Genomic DNA, 19,811 nt, shown 5'->3' with positions numbered 1-19,811 from the left:
CACTATACAACTGAGGCTATGGCAAAATTTGGGAGAGTTGTCAGGTTGAAAACAACCAGAAAATGGAAGAGAAACCAGGGCCAAAACGGCGTCGTTTTGGCCTGTTTTTTTTTATTTTAAAGGAACAGGCTCCAAAACGACATCTTTTTGGTCTCAAAAAATAAATTAGGGCTTCTCTCTGCCCTCTACAACCTGACGTTGGAGAAGAAGAGAATGAGAAAAATGAGGTAGGGAATCAAGGCGCACCTGTGGACCACGTCACACCTTGCGCGCCTAAGTGGCGCCTTCGTGAGGGGGCGTCGCCTGCCTTCAGGCAAAGCGCCAGAGGATGGCGTCGCATCTTTCACAACTATGGTTTTAAGGATAAAAAAGTAAATGATTCACCAATAATTCTCTATAAATACCCCTCATATTATTTCTTTCTCACACAAATCTCTATTCTCTCTAATCTCTCTTTCTACAATCTTCTAAGTTTAAATTCTCTACAAGTGCTCCAATTCAAGGCTTTAAGTTATCTACTATCCACAAGTTTTGATTAGTTATAAGTTATTTTGTGCTATCTACGAACTTTACAAGTGGTCATCATCACAATTCACAAGGTTGAGGTATTTATATTTAATTATTTCATTTATTTATTTTAATTCTATAATTTCTTTTAATTGTTCTCTTTCTTTTATCTTATTTTTTTCTTCTAAAATTAAAAATGGATCCTCATCACCTAGATCTTGAAAACCTTGACTTTAGTATTGATGAATGTAATGAATTTAACCCTTTTGAAGATGAGGAGATCCCCACCCCCTCTAGTGTCCCTCCCTCTAACCTTCCCCAAACCAATCCCATAGGTAAAAGATCTAGGGCTACTAGACACACATCTGTAGTATGGAATCACTTCACTATAATAAATAGACAAAATACAAAAGGAGATGTAGAAAATCTAGCAGAATATAAATATTGTAAAAAAACATATAGTTACAAAGCTAGTGGTGGCATAGGTCACCTTCGAAGACATGCTGAACAATGAACCAAAAAACATGGTGCATTAGGCCCTAGGCAATCCTAAATAAGTCAAGCTGAAATAGGATCTAGTACATCTTCAATGTCCCCCTTTATATACAATCAAGAATTCATGAGAGAAGGGTTAGTTGGAATAGTAGCTAGTGTGAGCCTTCCATTGACATTTGGTGAAGATCCTAGAATTGTACATTTCATGCAAAAGTATGTCCAACCAGCCTTTCATAGAATTCCTAGGACTACTCCTCATAATGATGTAATTAAATGCTACAAAAAAGAAAAAAAAAATAATAATTGAAAAGTTTAATAATCATAGTGGTATTGTAACTGTGACCTTAGATATATGGACTAATCAACATAATGACCATTTTACATGTGTGATAGCACATTATACAGATTCAAATTGGAAATTAAATAAGAAAATATTAGGTTTTTGTGAAATATTTCATCCTCGTGATGAACCTATCATATAAGATTCTTTGACAAGTGTATTTAGAGAATATGGCATACAAAGCAAAATTTTTAGTAACACCTTTAATAATGCTTCAAACAATAAAAGTGTCATAAATTTATTTATAAGAACAGTTAGAGAAGGTCCACTAAGTGAAATATTTCATTTGAGATGTGTTTGTCATATAATTAATTTAATAGTACAAGATGGTTTAAAATTAATATCACCCTCATTGAAGGCTATTCGATCTACTTTACAATTTCTTGATTCATCTAGCAAATTACAAGAATTTTATGTTTTATGTAAATCAATAGGTTTGAAGAAGAGAAAATTCCATCATGACGTCGTTCATCGTTGGAATTCTACCTACCTAATGTTAAAATCTTGTGTAGGATATCATAACGTACTATCAAATTATGTTAATAGTAAGACAGGTGAAATTAAAATAACTTCGGATAATTGGGTCAAAGGCTTTTCTTTTTCAAAATTCTTGAAGGTTTTTTATGATACTACTAACATATATTCTATTGTATATACTCTTACATCTTGTATAGCACTTAGATGTTTTGCAACACGAGTGATGTGTTTCAACAGTATATGGAATATCCCCCTTTTAGTGAAATATGCGTACAAATGGAATTTTTATTTTTATTTTGAAATATTGGAAAACCATTCCACCACTTTATTGTTTAGCTGATTGTATGGATCCAAGGGTTAAGGTTGAAGGTGTAGAAAATATTTTAAATTTCATAGCTACTAGTATGAACCAACCATCTGAACCAAAGGGTAAGATATACAAACAATTAAACAACTTATATAAATATTATGAGAATAAATATGGTAATGCCTCTTCAAGTACTATAACTCCATCTACATTTGGAACTGATTCATTCTTTATGCAATTAGCTAAGGAAAAGCAACAAGTTGGTCCTTCAAGTAGGTGTGATCTTTCAAAATATTTAGATACTGGTTATTGTTCATACCTATCCCCTAATGAAGTAAAAAATATTGATATTATGAAGTGGTGGAAATCTCATGAATTCACTTTTCCTGTGCTATCTAAAATGGCATGTGATCTACTAACCCTATCGGTGTCTATTGTACCATTGCAATATGCTTTTTCTATAGTTGCAAATATAATAGGAGACAAGAGGACAACTCTCGCAGTAGAGATGCTAGAAACTTTGATATGTTTGAAGGATTGGGAAGATGGATGCATAAGACTCCAAACTTTGGAAGATGAACTTAAAAAGACCTCAAGAAATTGGATCTCAACACAAACAATAATGTTCAAGAGATTGATGATGATTGAAGATGAAGAATGAAGATGAAAAAAGAAGAATGAAGACAAATAAGACAAAAGTGAATATGATAATTGAATATGTTGTTTGTTTCTTTTAAATCTATTAAATGTAGTTAATTTTTAAAGGTTGAGTAAAACATATAATTGATAGTTGGGTGGGTGTCAACCTAGTTGGGATGTCAAACTATAGTGATGCAATTCTCACCTTTATTTTCTTCCTATTTTTTTCTTGTAATTTGTTGAAATATTGAATAAAAGAATTATTTTTTTATATTTCATTTCCTTTTATATTCCATTATTTTAAATTTATTGTTATTTTGATTAAAAAGAAAAACCAATTGAAATATAACAAAATGACTTAAAAAATTAAATTAAAAATTTTAACAAAGTGAATGGCCCACCGGCACGGCATGACACAACATAACTTGGCACGATTGGCTCACAAGCTTATGGACCGTGTTGGGCCACCTATTTAGCATGCATGGGCTGGCCCGGCCCGACAAGATTTTAAAGTGGGTTGTGTTGACCCAGCACATTGGCCCGTTATGGCTTGGTAAACATTGGACACCTTTGTGTCAGGGTTCACCAAACAGTCACAATAAGCAAATGAAAATAGCCCAATCTCACTTCACAAGCCCGGACTAACAAGAAGTTAAAGAATATGATATTAGCTAAATGAAGCCTGCCAAGCTGTGGGCTGTACTGCACAATATAGCAATACATTGTTCTCAGGAATCAAATCACAAGCTTGTTTGATTCCTCAACCTGTATGGGTTGTAGGGCAGCATACACAGAGCACTCTCAGCTAAATTTATAGAAAAAGGAAAAGCATCTATGGATGGATGTGTGCAAACATTTAGATTATAACGAGCCCAAATAGGGTCACCTAAGCATGAAAATATAGAAACAAGAAAAGTAGATGGTGAAAGGTCCTCCCAACCCAAACTATTTAGTCATAGACCAAGTTCAATTGAGTGAAATTATCCAAGAAAAGAGTAACATGCAAATCAACCAAAGGAGTATTCCAACAGCTGTAGCAGCTCCACCAATCCCTCATTCCACAACATTTTCTAGTTAGGCCAGAGGGAGAGTTTTCGCATCAAAAAGAAAAAAAAAAGTCTAATATTCTATTTATTCAGTAATTGTTTGTATGCATGCGGACAACATACACAATCAAGTAATGGGCTCCAAACTGGAGATTTATTTTGTGAATCCATTATCAATCAGAAACTGTAGATTAAGAAATGTTCCAGAATCTGAAGCTAAGTGAGAGACATACCTCCGAGTAAGCCATATCATGAAGTGAGAAAACACAGAAAACAATGATAGAAGACATCAAGGGCCAATTCTTTATGAGGCTTTCCTTAGGAGTTGGTTTGTTTGCCTCAATTTCGTTTACTGCTTCTTCTGCATTAAACCCACCGAATGGAGCTTCCAAAGCATTGTAAGAGTTTTTTCTTAATTTGTCGTTTTCATTGTGTGTGTGCAGCGTTTCCTGCGTTAGGCCAGAGATTTGGATATCAAATGCAGTAAATAGGCAGCAATAGCATAAAGAAGTGATTCCATGAACATGCAACTATATATACAACACCAGAAATATTCAGGAAATTTGGATACAGATTGACAAAAAGAAAAATGTTGCAGTGCAACTTCGTAAAGTTCAAGCATCAAAGAATTTCAAAGTGATGCATTGGCATAAAGATAATAATAAGAAGAAGAATATGCATTTATTGTCATTAACATATTCTGTTGTGCTTAACCAGAAAAAGAACTTAGAAGCTACATAAGAAGAATAAGAACAGCCTATATTTTACAGGTTGGTAGTCAAGAAATCTGAAAGAAGATAATATACAACAGTTTCATTTTAGTAAGACTAAAAATCTTAATGTGCCAAGCAAAATTCCAAACCCCGATCTAAGTTACAGGGGAAGACTAAAAATGGTGAAACAATAGCTAGATAGCGCTTGAAGATGAATGTTTAACACAATGTTGAGCTATGTGGATTGGAAAGGCAAAAGAAGTGCTTACATTCACAAACCAAAATAATATATCACCCTAAAACAGGGAATATAACTGGATGACAAGATGGAGAGTACCAATTAATATCATTTTTGGTCAGGAATTACATCATAATTAATAAAAATTAAATAGGTACATTGTGATAAAACTGAAGTAAAAGATCTAGATTCATTTACTGTTAGGATGCATACAAATCAGAGCAAAAGGTTATATGAGAAGTAGGAGAGTAAAGTCCTAGCTGAAAGCATCATGCATGGTTGCATATCTGCTTTCTGCCCCTTCTGTTGAATAGAATGCTCAAAATCATGCTCAGTGTTCTAATACAGTCTTCATGCCAAATGAAGCCCCAAAAGCTTCTTAAAAAATCTCAGGTCATTTCAATAATGTATTTGAATGATGTTCTTTTCCCAGTATGGAAATTTACATCCATCCTGACAAGTGAGGAGAATACTACTTAAATCAAGTTCTGTTGGTAATACATGAAGTGACCAAGGAACTGAACTGATTGAGAAACCTACCTGAAGCCAGCAACAGGCAATAGTTATCCCAAATGCATAAACAGATGTGCAAAGGCAGGGCAAGAAGTATGGGAATCTGCATCAAAGATTCATGCTCTGTAACATCAAATACACCAAAATCCAAAGAGCAAGAGAAAAAAAAAATGATACCATCATCTAAGGAGGCAAAGATCTATTTACCTTCCAAATATAGATTCTTTGGAGAATATATTCGGATACTTTTCAGCAGGCTGAATTAATAAATCATCCAGAATATCAAACCATTAGTTATGTTACCAAATTGACTGGAAGGAAAACAAAAACAGAGAAAGTACTTGAGAGACACAAAAGAAGCAAACTTCAGAGACATAAGGAGGGGTAGCAGCAACTTCTAATTGGTGGTACAAACAAATATGGACATTTCATTAGTAACTTCTTATCTACTTCTTAGGAGACCTTTTAGCTACAATTCTCACAAAAAATCACATTTCTTTGGCCATTGATTAGTGTGTTTAAGGTGCTTATGGCTTATCTATTGCCTAAGTATGTTGTTAGTCCCTCACTTTTTGTGTTTGAACTGTTTTCTTGTTATTTTCAGGTTTTTGGAGCTATTTTGGGTGGAAATATTTATGAATGAGGTACCATGGGAGGAACCAAGAAGTTCCAATTTTATCGGACATAAGGAAGGGTGGCTTGGGAGTTAGACGTTTGTCTACTCTCAATAGAGCCCTTTTATGCAAGTGGAACTGGCGGTTTGCGAATGAAAGGGAGGCTCTTTGGAGGCAAGTATTAGTAGGAAGTTCGGGGAGGAAGAAGGGGGCTGGTATACTAGAGAAGTTAGGGAGGGGTTTGGAGTAGGCTTGTGGAAGAAAATAAGGAAGGAAGGAGCTCTCTTGCAAAACAAAGTTGTCTTTTCTGTGGGGAATGGTAGAAGGGTGAAATTTTGGAATGATAATTGGTGTGGGAATTTCTCTCTCAGTAATTTGTTTCCCTCTTTGTATGCCTTTGCTTCATTTAAAGAGGCTTGGCTAGTGGAGTTATGGGATCATTCGGGAGATGAAGGGGTTTGGAATCCTAGCTTTTCTAGGTCCTTTAATGACTGGGAGGTGGAGGGGGTGGAGAGATTACTTCTGACAATCCGGGGTAGGAGGCTTAATCCTCTTTTGGAAGATAGAATGCTGTGGAAAGAGACTAAAGATAGGATTTTCTCAGTTAAGTCCCTTCATAGCTTCAAGAAGAGATGTTCAGTTCCCTTATAGTAATATTTGGAGTATTTGTGTGCCTACCAAAGTGAGCTTCTTTGCTTGGGAAGCTTATTGGGGTAAGGTGCTAACCTTGGATCAACTTAAAAAGAGGGGCCGGTCTCTAGCTAACAGATGCTTCCTTTGCGGTATGGAAGAAGAGTCAATTGATCATATTCTTATTCAGTGCTCTAAGGCAAGAGGGTTATGGGAGTTATTGTTTGCTTTGTTTGGTGTTACTTGGGTCCTCCCTTCTTCGGTTAGAGATACTCTTAGTGGTTGGTGTGGCTTTAAGTTGGGCAAGAAGCGTAGGAAGGTGTGGAACGCAGCCCCTTTGTGCATTTTTTGGGCGGTTTGGAAGGAAAGAACCAGGATAGCTTTTGATAATGAAGAGTTATCAATTCATAGGTTGAAGAATTCTTTTGTTTGTAATCTTTGGCTGTGGACTAAATCGGTTGTAAATGAGGGTCCTCTTCCTTTGATTAATTTTTTTGATTGGCTAGGCGCTAGTTGAGGGCTGGTATTGTATCTCTATTTCTTTTTGTGCCTATTGGCGCCTCTTGTATACATCCTGTATGCTTGGGTCAGCCTCAAGGCGCCCTTTTCTAATATATTTTTGTTGTGTGTTTGCCTATCAAAAAAAAAAATGGGAGGAGCCAAGAAGGTTGGAGGGAGAAGGACTTGAAGAATTGATAAAAAAAAGTGATGGAATTTGGAGTTGGTGGGATGTGCAAAAGCAAGGCATACACACACTTAAGCCAATGCAAGAATTTTGGATAATTGAGCACAATGAGTGAACACAGAGGAACACAAGACTTTGTGTATGTAAAGGCTTTGGCATCCAAAAACCCAATGCATATAGCCTACGCATGGAATCTGCGAAGGTAACATCACCACACTCTCTTCACATTACACATCCACATTCAAGTTCTACATATAAACTCAAGCTCAGCAACCCTGCACATGTCTCAAGCATAAGAGCATGTGCACATGACTGTGTAGCTCCCTTCAGCATTCTTCTTTAATCTGTACACATCCTGAAGTCTAGTCAAAGCCATATACAAACATATTAGTTCTTTAACAAGCCATTTTATTTAGGCACAAGGCCCAAATAGCTGACACATGGAATTGATTGATTAATTGAATTTTGGAGATTTTTCTCTTCAAATTGTCTCGAATGCAAACTAAGTAGATTCATTAAATTCTTAAAACTAGATTTGATGAGATCGAATAGTTGTATTGTGTGAATAATTGGAAGATGATTTAAGATGAATTGAATATGTGGTTTAAATTGATCTTTTGGATTAGATAATCTAATTTGAAGAGAAACTAGATCTAGACCTAAAACTAAATCAATTGGTTTAAATGATAGTTTAGATTTTCAATTTAACTTAATGAAAAATAGATCTCAATATTTATTTACCATAGAGATTGTTTTCTAGAAAATCCTAAGTCTGAGAGTTTCTTTTCCTTATTAATTTCCTTTTACTTTACATTTTATTGTTCCTCTCAATTTGAAGTCATTGTTATTTTGAATTTTTAGCATGAATTGTCAATCTAATTTTACTTGATCACAATCATTTTTTTCCCCCTAATTCAAGCCTTAATTATAGGAAATAATTCATCCCAATGGATGACACCTAAGACCGCTATACTACCTTAACTCAAAAGTTACTTTAGCATGGAATACCCTACCAGAAAGTCCAATGAACCTAAGGTTTCCAGAACTTCCGTCTGATGATGATGATGATTTTGGAGGGGTTATGAAAGATTTTAATGACATAATGATAAGGATATAATGATTAGATGCAAAAGCCATAGGCTGAGAGGGAAAAGGAATCTGAGGAAAATATTGATAAAAGAACTGAGGCTGCTGAGATTGCCAAAGAGACTGATGATGCTGCTGAGGTTAATATTGCTGAGCAGATGGATGTTGAAGAAACAACTGAATAGAAAGGAGAGAAATTTGTTGAGATGGATATTGAAAAAATTGAGGAAGCTGTAGGCGAGGCTGTTGGAATAGTAAATATCAAGAAGACAACTGAGAAAATAGAGGAAGAGCCTGCTCAAAGGCTTAAAACTGATGAAGTTGCTGAAAAGGAACCAATTAGAAAGGATACTACAGAGGTTGAGAAAGAATTTATGGTTGAAACTGATGCATACCCAACTGTGGACAGAATTATGAGCAGAATTTTGAAGCATTTGGAAGGCATATCTGGCAGTTTTGGCTCACAAGGGGAAGCTACTGTTGTTGATTCTAGTACACCCTAGTGTTGCCAACTGAGCCAGTGATATTCGCCCAATCTGTGTTGAGGAAATCTGAGGAGCTACAACCTCCAAGAATTCAATTTCTAAGAAGAAATCAAGAAAGGCAGCTTCAAAAAGAAAAGCTAAAAAGCCTCAACCCGAAAGAAGAATCAACCAAAAGAAGAAAGACTGGAATTATATTGAAGAACCTCCCCAATCGGAATATGATTTTACAACGGATGAAGACAGTTGAAAGGAGAAGAACCCAGGCAAATTATTTCTTCTAGGGAGATATAATTGAAGCTCAGAAGAAGAAATTTTCTATGTCAGATGAAGACATTTCTGAGCTGATGGATCTGTTACAACATGAAGCTTCAAAGTCTAAGCAGTCAACTTCCAAATCTAGCCCTAGGAAGTCAAAGGTGCAAATGATTGTGGACTTTTTTGAGAAAAGGAAGGAAAGGGTAAAGGTGTTGAATTTGAAGAGGGAGGATGCATACAAAGAGCAAACCAGTAGGCAAGAAAAGGAAAAAGCTACTAAAATACAAGTCTCAGAATTTAAACAGCAAAAGGAGCCGATAAGCAAAGATTTGGGAAATTCTCAGAAGTCAGAATATAGAAGGAAAAGGACCTGAAGTCATTGAGACAACTAATTCTGAAGCCCAAGAACAGCAGGTTATGGAACTGGAAAGCACAAAAATAAGTAGGAAGGGATCAGAGACCTATGTTACAAAAGGGACTAATAGAAGAGGTGCCTATAAGTTCAAACTCTGAAAAAGAGTCCATTCAGCAGTCTAGAGGAGACCTCTACCTCTTCCTGATCTTTCCTTAATGCCCATACAGGTGAGAGATCAAAATGTGGGATGTATATGCTGATGCTAGGAAATGGCTTGTGGTGGTTGAACAACCAAATGAGGAAGAGAAAGTAGAAGAACCTGAACAGAAATCAGAGGATTCATCAAACCAATCTTCCTCACCCTCCAGTAGCTCTGAAGGCAGTGAGGACCCATATGAAGACAAATATATATAATCCAAGGAGGTGCTGAAGCCTGATCCACCAGAATATGAGGAGCCTGACATCCCAGAGTTTATCTTACCTGGATCTCAAGATTCCATTCCACCCTTAAAGTCCTTACCTTTTATTCTCAATATGAATGAGCTTAAAACAGAGTTCCAGGACAGGGCGGTCATGGAGGCAAGCCTCAATATTGAAGATTTGATGAAGAATCAAAGGGCAGCAAGTGGAGCTCAGTAACTTATCTACTATTCAAGTAAGGAGGCCTTACAGTTGCTTGACCTTGCTTATCCTGGACTGGCAGGAGCTTTTTAACCAAGATATGGTAATCATCAGAGACCTAGGAGGGAAGAGGTTCATGACTGAAGTGGATAGAAGAAGCTATGAGTTGACCACAAAAGACATTGCCTTTGTTAAGCATATTCCATTCCAGATTTTCCAGATGCAGACAGGAGGCCAAGAGTCAAGCCTTACAGCATGAGGTAGGTGGCATATAATTTTGTCCCCCGGCTACTACAAAGGATGGAGGCCAAGTCAGAGATATATAATGAATTTCAACTTGCCTGAAAAAATGTGGCTCCAACACCTATAACTTCTACCCATATGGCTCCAGCAAGGTCAGAAAGGAGACTAGCTTAAGGCTATTGCACCACATGCTCAAAGGAGAACATCTCACCTTCCCCAAGGTGATCTTTGAAGCTATGGTCTAGCTGCATGACTGTATATCCGAGAGGGCCTCAAATAGATGCTTGGATCTAAAGTTGCCATTTTCAAGACTGATCACTCAGCTGCTAATCATGTGGGAAAACCCTGTCTTTGAGCCAGATGAGGAATATTGCTCTACAGAAGATGGTGGTCCGGATGCATTTGGATATGAAGCTTATTTTAAGGAGATGCAACAAAAGAGAGAGGTGGCAGTGAAACAACAGAAGACAACCATGGACTATCCAGTCATAGCAAATTTTAGATCACATATTGGAGCATCAGATGAGCACACTGAAAGAAAAGAAGAAGGGCCAGATTGTGAACTGGAATGCTCCATTTTGGGGTAAATTTTCATGTTTTCTTTTAGTTTTAGTGGACTGAGTCTATTTACTCTTCTTATTCCCAATTTTCTATTTTGGAGACAATGCAAAACGCTGGTGGGGAGTGGAAAGACTGAAGAAGGTCAGTACAGTTTCTTTTTGTTTATTTTGTTAGTCTAGCTTTTGTTTACTTACAGTTCTCTTTCAGTTCCAGTTCGTTTTAATCTTTAGTCAGCTTATTTTCTGTGTGTTCACTATGTTTTGAGTCAGTTTTCAGTTGTTAGTAGAGTTGAATCATAAGTTTCAGCTAGCTTGACCTTGTAGTCAGTAGTAAGAAGAGTCTTGAGGGAGGATCAAACTCTTAACTTAGGGCCTCCTGCCCTCACTGGTAAGTGTAGTCCCAGTTATCTCATTAGCAACTTCTATCACCTTACAAAATGAGGCTGAATAGGGCTGAATGAGGAGTAAGGGATAGTTCTTGAACATCTAAGGACCTGTTTGGGAATGCTTTCAAAACCAGTTATCGAAAAACAGTTTTTAAGAACAGTTGTAAAAAATAATTCTATGATGTTTTTAAAAAAGCTTTGTTTGAAAACTTGGAATATTTTAAACTTATTTCTATATTTCCAAATATTTCATAAAAATAGATTTTATTTTTTTTGAAACAACACAAGAAAATAATTAAAATTTATTTTACAAAATACCCTATTTTTAGAACAAGTTCTCAAAATACCCTGTTTTTTTTTGGTCTGGAAAACAGTTTTCTTAAAAAAGTTTCTAAACAGACTCTAAGAGTTCTTGAAATCTAATGGTTCTACCATTCTTCCTTACACGCAATGTGTAGTCTACTCCATTGTTCTAAACTACTAAGTTAGGCTTTTATCAGGTGGGAAAGACTTCAAATAAGCTGTCATTAGTTTTAGGAATAAGAAATAATCAGCCACTTGGATCCTAACCGAGTGTCAAGGCCTCTTCTCCATAGGCAAGAGTTGCAGTTCTCCTCCAAAGGGGAGAATCTGAAGTGTGCAGCTAGGTGGTCTGCTTTTATTCTTTTGAGGCTTGGTAATAAGAAAATCAAGAAAATGAGAAAAGTCGAAAAAGAAAGAAAGAAATAAAAAAGCAGCAAAATAAAGCTTCAAGTACCAAAGTCAAGTGTCAACTAAGCAACATTAAAGCTAGGGAGTAATCCAAATTAACAGGAGAGAGGTACAGAAGACCTTGAAGGTGCTCTAGGCCAAGCAAGAAAATTTGAAGGCCCTCCTAAGCTTAGTTTTATGAGCTAAAAGAGGTGTCTAAGGGGTAAATTAGCACCAATACATATTAAAAGGAAAAGTAACCATTACCAGGTCTTGAAACTATAGATCTATTTTTGCTGCCATGAAATTGAGCTAGTTTGTCCTAAGGATTTATCTTAGTTTGAGCCCTTTTCTTGTTGTTTTGCGTTTAGTTGTTGAGGGACTAGCAACAAGCTGGTGGGGGATGGTGACAAGGACCCAAACTCAGCACTCTAATGGGGCTTATTGAGCTCACTTGAGTGTGTTTGAGATGCTTATGACTTATCCATTGACAGTCTGTTTTTAGTGCCTTAGTTTTTGTGTTTGAATTGTTTCCTTGTTAATTTCAGGTTTTGGGAGCTATTTTTGGTGAAAATATTTATGATTGAGGTACCATGGGAGCTTCCAAGAAGGTCAGAGGGAGAAGGAATAGAAGAATTGATGCAAAAATGAAGGAATTTGGAGTTGGTGGACTGCACAAAAGCTCTACATTTGCATACACACACACACTCACTCACTTAAGCCTGCACAAGGATTTTAGGTAAGCACAAGGGAGTGCACACAGAGGAACCCAAACTTGCATATGCAGAGGCTTTTGCATACAAATCCCCAATGCATATGGCCTAGGCACACCACTTCCTGCACATGGACTCTGCTCAAAGCAACATCAGCACACTCTCTGCCCATTAAACCGTCATACTCAAGTTTTGCACATAAACTCAAGCTCAGCAATCATACGCACAAGTCCTCTACGAAGCAAGCTAACACAAGTCTATGCATATGTCTGCACAACTCACTTAAGCATTCCTCTATGCATAACTTCAAGTCCTATCACAGCCACTCACAAGTCTGTGTACGCAGACATATAAATTCTTTGGTCATTAATACACTCCCAAGGCATTGAGATTTAAGCTCACATGTGGCAAGGGACACCTTTTCTGCACTCCAAGGCAGCATCTCCATGTGGCATTTGGATTCCAAAAATAGTTATACTGGCATCAATGACAGACAGCTAGTTATCCATTCTGGTCATTGAGGAGAGTCAAGATCTAATATGGAGAGAATTCATTCATCATTGAGAATGAAACATCTTTTGGATCATCTTCTATCATCAATTGTTCAACACTGCCATTACTTCTACCTTCAACGTTGAGGACTTTCAGTTTTGTTTTGTTTCTTCATTTTGTTTTGAATATGAGATTTGGGTTGTAAGAAACAATTTCAATTTCTTGTTTTCTTCTGTATTTGAAAAGCAATTTTAATTTTCTGTTTCTAATCTTTTAGGACGGTTCATTACAGTTTTTCCAGTTTTAATTCTTTGTGAAATTCCATGTCTCTTTTCTTTTATTTTACTATTTTGTTTACTCCTTTTAATTTAAACATAAGTAGCTAAATCCCTTAAGGCACCAAAGGTTGGGTTAAGCTAAGGCAAAACATTCCTTAGATAAGTCCTCCAATGGTTTACTTGCTTATGTTAAGTTCAGGAGAATCCTAATTGGGGCAAATGCTTGTTGCATGGTTGTGAGAGCCAAAAGTTAAGCAACCTTAGGAGCATTCCCTTAGACTGAGCACTTTATTCTGGAACAGAATCAAGGTCTGAATCAAAGGCCAAAAGCACCGGTTCAGTGTCATTGTTTCTCCCCCAACCTTAGGCCAAATGCATCTTCTTGAGGAGGAGGGTCTGAGCTGAGGGTGATTTAATTTATAGATCTCTACTTTTGGTGTCTGATTTTCTTATTATTATTTGTTTTTAAAATTTCACCCAACTGGTTTTCAAGAATTTCCATAAATTTCCAAAACTGCCTCTATCTGCAAGCCATACATCTTGAATCACCTATTTCCCATACTCTAACACTGAATCTTAGATCCTGACCCCATATTCACCTCATGTATTACATCAAAGGTTCTTCAGACCTGAACACATGATCTGAGCACAAGCAGTCTTTTCTTATTCTTCTTTTTTACATTGGGCATCTTTACTTAAAATCCTCACAAACACTGAAGACGGGTCATGAAGAGCTGGCAAGTTTGAACCTTACAAGGCAAGTCATAAAGGAGACATGAACAACAAAAAAAAAAAAAAATGGTTTTTCTCTTGGTTTTTGCTACATTCCCATATATGTAGTCAATCTAGTCATGTGTTAGGAAAGATGTTAAGGTTGGTCCAGCACCCAACAACTTAAGCTTTTTGGTCAATTAGTTATATAACATGATACCGAATTCATTATCTAGTAGCCTAAGATTTTAGCTCAATTAGGAGATTAACAAAAAACTTACTTTTACGTTTTCTACTTTTTATTTGTTTGTGTTTCCTGCATTTCTTCTCCCACTTCTATGCTTCATCTTACCAGACTAACAGTACCATTCATTTTGTGAATACTACCTTTGAGAAAATAATGTGATTTTTACTTACTGCTGCTGTTAGTTAATATTTCCAGCAGCTGCTAATTTCCAATATTTTAACTTTTTGTAGGAACCATATTTCTTGCATAAGAAAGAAGGAAAAAGAAGTACCTGGGCAAGGAAACCTCCCAATGCTGGTCCAATGATCAATCCTACGCCCCATGCTGTATTAATCTAAAATAAAATTAAAACTATGAGTGATGGATTTATGGTGGTGCTCAACACTTCTATGAACTCTTGATGAACATAAAGATACAGTGCTCACTGTTGACAGTCCTAAAGCTTGGTATTCTTCACGGAAAATTTCAGTTGCATATGCCTGATTAGGGAAGAAACTTGATCATGTTTGATAGGGAAATACATACAGAAAAAAAAAAACCAATAAATTGAACCATAAGTCCAAGCATTTAAGGCATTAATATAATGATCTAATGATCGTCCAAAAAGTCATAAGCGATAAAACAATACCATTATTGGTCCAATTAAAGTACTCAGACTTCCAAGAAGAAACCTTGAAGAGATGGCCATCCAGTAGTTTAAACTAAGGCCAAAAAGGGTGTTGAAAATAACCCTGAACCAAATAATCAGTATTTCTATGAGAAAATAGGTATATGACAATTGCAGAAAAATTCGAATTGAGATTTGTAGTTGAATGAAGGTTACTAACACTGAGGCAGTGCCTACTAATATAACAGGTTTTCGACCATATCGATCAGCCACCACTCCCCATAAAACAGATGTCAATGCTCGTCCAAACATATACGAAGCCCCTTCATATTAGAAAGGGGATTATCAAGACCATTTCAGTGCAACTAAAAGGAGAATATTAATGGACATATACATTTAACATAGAAAAGATGTAAAGAAAATATATCACCTGCATAACCTGCATAGTAGCCAATGTCTTTCTCGGTTTTTGCTATATTGAAGTCCCTTATCTGCAGGTAGAAAGATTTATTTTAAAAGAAAGAAAGTAGAAATCCTACTCATTATATAGGGTGAATGTTGAATAACTTGAATCAATGGTTAGAAGGAAGAAGAGAAATAGGAATGTTACTTGATAAGAGTTCAACATAATATCTAACAAAATGGAAATATTGTTTAAGCATTGCTTGCACACATGGTCTAAAATCTCAACAATATGAACATCTTGATCATCAACCTATGTGAAGATGGGAATCTATAGGAGATTTCAATTTTCAGCAAAGTGGTATTGTCAAAAAATTTGTTTTTGTGTCTAGAACACATGTTATCACTATGTTACGGGAGAACTTCCAACCTTTCGGCATGGGGTGGCAGACAAAGCTTGGCGACCTTGTCATTATGTATGCATGCTTGCCAAGGAAACTTTGTTTTCAAAATTGTTGGTTTGAATTTGTTAAAGCAATTAGTCATCATACTTGAATGATAATGTCTTCTGTCTCTCCTAGCAATGATTGTGCAGGAAGAATGTAGTTGAATTTGGCTTCCCTGAACGATAATGCGCATGAATTAAGACACTTAGCACATGCTAAGTTCTTTTCTTACCTTAAGAAAGAACCTTCTATTTTTCCCATGATTCAAAATACCACTAGAATATAAGCAAACACAAGTGCGTTAGGGAACTCATGTTCTTAAAATTGTTGAGAATAAAACAAGGTGAAGAGGACGGGCGGGTATGAAAAATTCTCATGTCCATAATCTTGTCTAAATTTATTATTGGTACAAGAGTGAGAATTAATCTATATAAATGATAGCAGGTCGGGATGGGAGTGATCGTCCCAAACCCGTCCAGTTGTCATTCTTGTAAAGTCTCATTACTTGTATCTCAACGTCATGAACTTGTAGTTGATCTCATGGATATTACTAAATGATTTAGATTTCATCACACATTAAAACCGTGAGCATTAAAAGTTCCATATGGTGCAATTTGAATTATAAGACATTAATTTAATTCTTCTTTTCATGAAAGTTCTCGATTGGAAAACAAATGCGAAGTGAAGCAACTCCAAATTCATACAAAGCTGACTAGTTACAACTTACAACATCATCCATGGCAGATAATAATTAGGAATTTCCAATGAGAATGCAGTACTCACCATGAAATAAAGGTACGGAAAAAGAGATGATATGGGCAGCGCTGAAAATGGAAAGCAAACTCCATTACCCAACAAATTATCAAATTCCGAAATGCATTTAGTTTAAAATTGCAAAAAAAAAAAAAAAAAAAAAAAAAAAAAAAAAAAAATCTAACCCCTATTTGTGTAGCCAATTTTTTGTCTTTATTTTTAAAAAATTAGAAAATAAGTTGGAGAATATATTTGGATATTTAGGTTGAAGTTTTTTGGTTTTCATTTTCTATTTTTATTTTTTAAGAATAGTTTTTATTTAATTTTTTTTTACATCTTCTATTTTCTAAAAATACCTTATTAATTATATATTTATTAAAAAATTATTAAAATGTTAAAATAACTAATAAAAAATAAAATAAAAATTAATGAACAAATATAGTTTAATTATTTAATTATTTTTCATGTAAAAAAAGAGGGGTACCAAACAGAAGATTACAGTTTATGAACTCCTTTGTTAATTATATACATATTTTTTATTTTACTATTAAAATAATTAATAAAAAAAAAAATAAAAATTAATCTACAAATACAATTTTTTATTTTCATCATTTTTAAAGTAAAAAATTTTAGTACCAAATAAGGTTTCCTAATTTTCATTTTTTTTTAATATAATTTTCAATATTTTTAATCAAAATTTCATTTAAAAATATTGAAAAATTTTTCCAAACCAAATCCAATCTAATTCATTCAAATTATTTTCATGTTATTTACTACTTACTGCAAATACATATGAAGCTAACATAATAGTGAGCTCCCACCATTGATGAAGGCTCAATGGAAGGAAGGTGGTGGTATGAAAGTATTGCAGTATAATAATAGTAGTAAGAGAGAGTGTAGTTACCATTGCAGAGCACCACAATCCACACAAAAAACAGTTGTCTAACTGGTAAACCTCTCTGTGTGTCTTTAAGATGCTCCACTCTACATCCTGGGCATCCCCCATGGTAATCCTTCTTCAACAACACCTCTCTCTGCTCCTCCTCCATTTCCCTGTAAACAAAGTAGCTGTTGAAGGTGCAAACTTCAATGCTTAAAAGTAGATTTTTAAGTAGGAGACAAAATAAATTAAAACGTGGAGCCATTGGTTGAAATGACTACATGGTGTGCATTGATCAACAACATTACGCATCTTGAAAAAATAAAAAGGACAAAGGCATGCCAGCCGGCCTGGAGAGAGGGGGTCGTGATGATGAGACCGCACGAGACCGCTATCGGAAGAGCGGGGCCTCGAAGATTATGAGGACACAGCTCACACTGTAGTCGCATCTCGCTACACATCCATGTTCCCAAGGTCCTCTTGTTGAACGGGCACCATCATAAATGACATAATGACAAGCATAGGCTCCAATATATTGGCAATCGTATGCATCAAGGGAAAATCACATCACATCAAATCAGTAACAGTCCTGGTTCAAAATATCAGTCGAGTCTGGTACAACTCGACCAAGTCATATCCGCCTCGAATCTTTCAACACAGACCCAATTAAGAACCAATTAAACTTAGTCGCCTCCGTTGAGATTCTTAGTGGACTCAGTCGAAATTACGAGTTCAATCATTTAAGATCTAAATTTTCTCAAATTAAACCAAAAATTTTTTTCTCTCTTTTAAATCACAACAAAAGGCAATCAAAATTGAGAAATCTCTAATAAATATGAGAGATTTTCTTAAAAATAAAATTTTTTTCAAGACCCATAATCATGATGGATAAGAAGAAGAAGAAAGAAAGTTCATGTTGATGTAGTTGTGGTGACCAACCGGTAAGAAACATCACATTCTTTCATCGCTTATGATCTTTCATATTGGTGTTGCCTCTCCTTGCTCAATCTCTATTGTTTGGTTGTGTAGGTATCCCTTGGGATTGAGAATTGATGAAAAATAACTTAATGTATTGTTTTATATAAAAATGATTTATTATTTCAAATGTTCATGTATTTGCAATATTTTACCTTATATGACAATGGTATTTGCAATTGAAAATGTGAAAATTAGTATTTTACCTTATATGCCAACCGTATTTGGAATTGGAAATTTAAAAATTAGTATTTTATATATTAAATATGGTATGAATGCCTTTAATTTAGGTAATATATTATTTTATATGGTAATGGTATTATATAAGGCATATTATTTTATATGTTAATTTATTATTAATAATTTAAGAAATTATTTGATTTATTATTATGTCAATAATTTATTATTAAGTTTATTAGTTTCTTAATTCATTTAATTATATTAAAATTTTTTGAACTTTTAAGTATCTTATTTTGCGTATCACCCAATACCAAACCGAGATACCAATGTGCCTTAGAACCCTGGAGTCAATGATTGATACCGCGATTTTGAACCATGATTGAAACATTTATACACCTGTATGATATTCAGCATTTTCAAATATAAGATGATATTATATAAAATGAAGAATTTAATAATGTAAAAATATAATAACCTATAAAAAATAAGTAATAACAAAACATTTGTTTTATGAATGCAAACCATACTAGCAAATAACATTGTCTATGCTATTTGAATATTATCTAAAATAATAATGACTAACATATAATAGTAAACCACATACTAATGTCAACTTGATAGTGAAGGTGATGGTTGGGAAGCTAAGCCAAAATGAGGTGGTAGTTAGTTAGAAGTATTGGTTTGTTGTGGCATGAAACTCTATATCATTGCCTTCAACTCCTCCAATTGAGTGGTAGTTGTAGTCTTAAACTCCTATAACTCTATGATCTATTGTCGCAACTTCTTTGTCTCTTCATTAGGAAATTCAGTTGCACTCGAACACTTAAGTTGTGATCCATATCCCAAACCTTGAACATAACTTGATCGCTTCTCGAGCACTCAATGAGTTATCTCTAAGTCAGACAAGAGTATCAACCTTCTGGGTACTTTGCTTGAATGTCATGCATCTCTTCCTGGAAAATATAGTATAATTTCAATTAGTAAAAATATTAACATAATGTAATGCATCAAGAATCTAGCATCTATCTAGTTAAATTTGCATATCAACCAAACTGATTAAAAAAATGTTCAGACCAAAGTCAAGATCTATCCAATTCATACAGCACAACAATATAACCAGCGTGAACATACCAAACCAAATTGCTCTGTTATACACAACAGCACACAATAAAACCAAACCAAAAACCTAAATTATCACCAGAGAGCAACATACTACCAAAAAATAAGCCTTCAACACAAATT

The 19,811-nt window shown here is 35.2% G+C and overlaps 1 protein-coding gene across 1 annotated transcript in view; it reads right to left on the bottom strand.

The window, feature by feature from the left end:
• LOC117927648 (protein ZINC INDUCED FACILITATOR-LIKE 1-like) overlaps positions 1-17,630 on the bottom strand; it is a 32,484-nt gene extending 14,854 nt beyond the window's left edge. Inside the window, exons 1-10 of the mRNA XM_034847277.1 lie at positions 17,439-17,630; positions 16,565-16,605; positions 15,364-15,424; positions 15,154-15,256; positions 14,955-15,057; positions 14,752-14,805; positions 14,598-14,660; positions 5,483-5,532; positions 5,303-5,378; positions 4,045-4,260 (exon numbers count right to left, since the gene is read on the bottom strand). Of these exons, the coding sequence (XP_034703168.1) occupies positions 4,045-4,260; positions 5,303-5,378; positions 5,483-5,532; positions 14,598-14,660; positions 14,752-14,805; positions 14,955-15,057; positions 15,154-15,256; positions 15,364-15,424; positions 16,565-16,605; positions 17,439-17,583 (912 nt within the window). The 5' untranslated portion in view covers positions 17,584-17,630. The remainder of the gene's footprint in view (positions 1-4,044; positions 4,261-5,302; positions 5,379-5,482; positions 5,533-14,597; positions 14,661-14,751; positions 14,806-14,954; positions 15,058-15,153; positions 15,257-15,363; positions 15,425-16,564; positions 16,606-17,438) is intronic.
• Between the last annotated feature and the right edge of the window lie 2,181 nt (positions 17,631-19,811).

This window comes from Vitis riparia, chromosome 13, assembly GCF_004353265.1.
Source record: "Vitis riparia cultivar Riparia Gloire de Montpellier isolate 1030 chromosome 13, EGFV_Vit.rip_1.0, whole genome shotgun sequence".
In the NCBI taxonomy this organism is placed as follows: Eukaryota; Viridiplantae; Streptophyta; class Magnoliopsida; order Vitales; family Vitaceae; genus Vitis; species Vitis riparia.
Note: the sequence above shows the minus strand (reverse complement) of the source record. Positions and strands in the feature narration are given on the sequence as shown.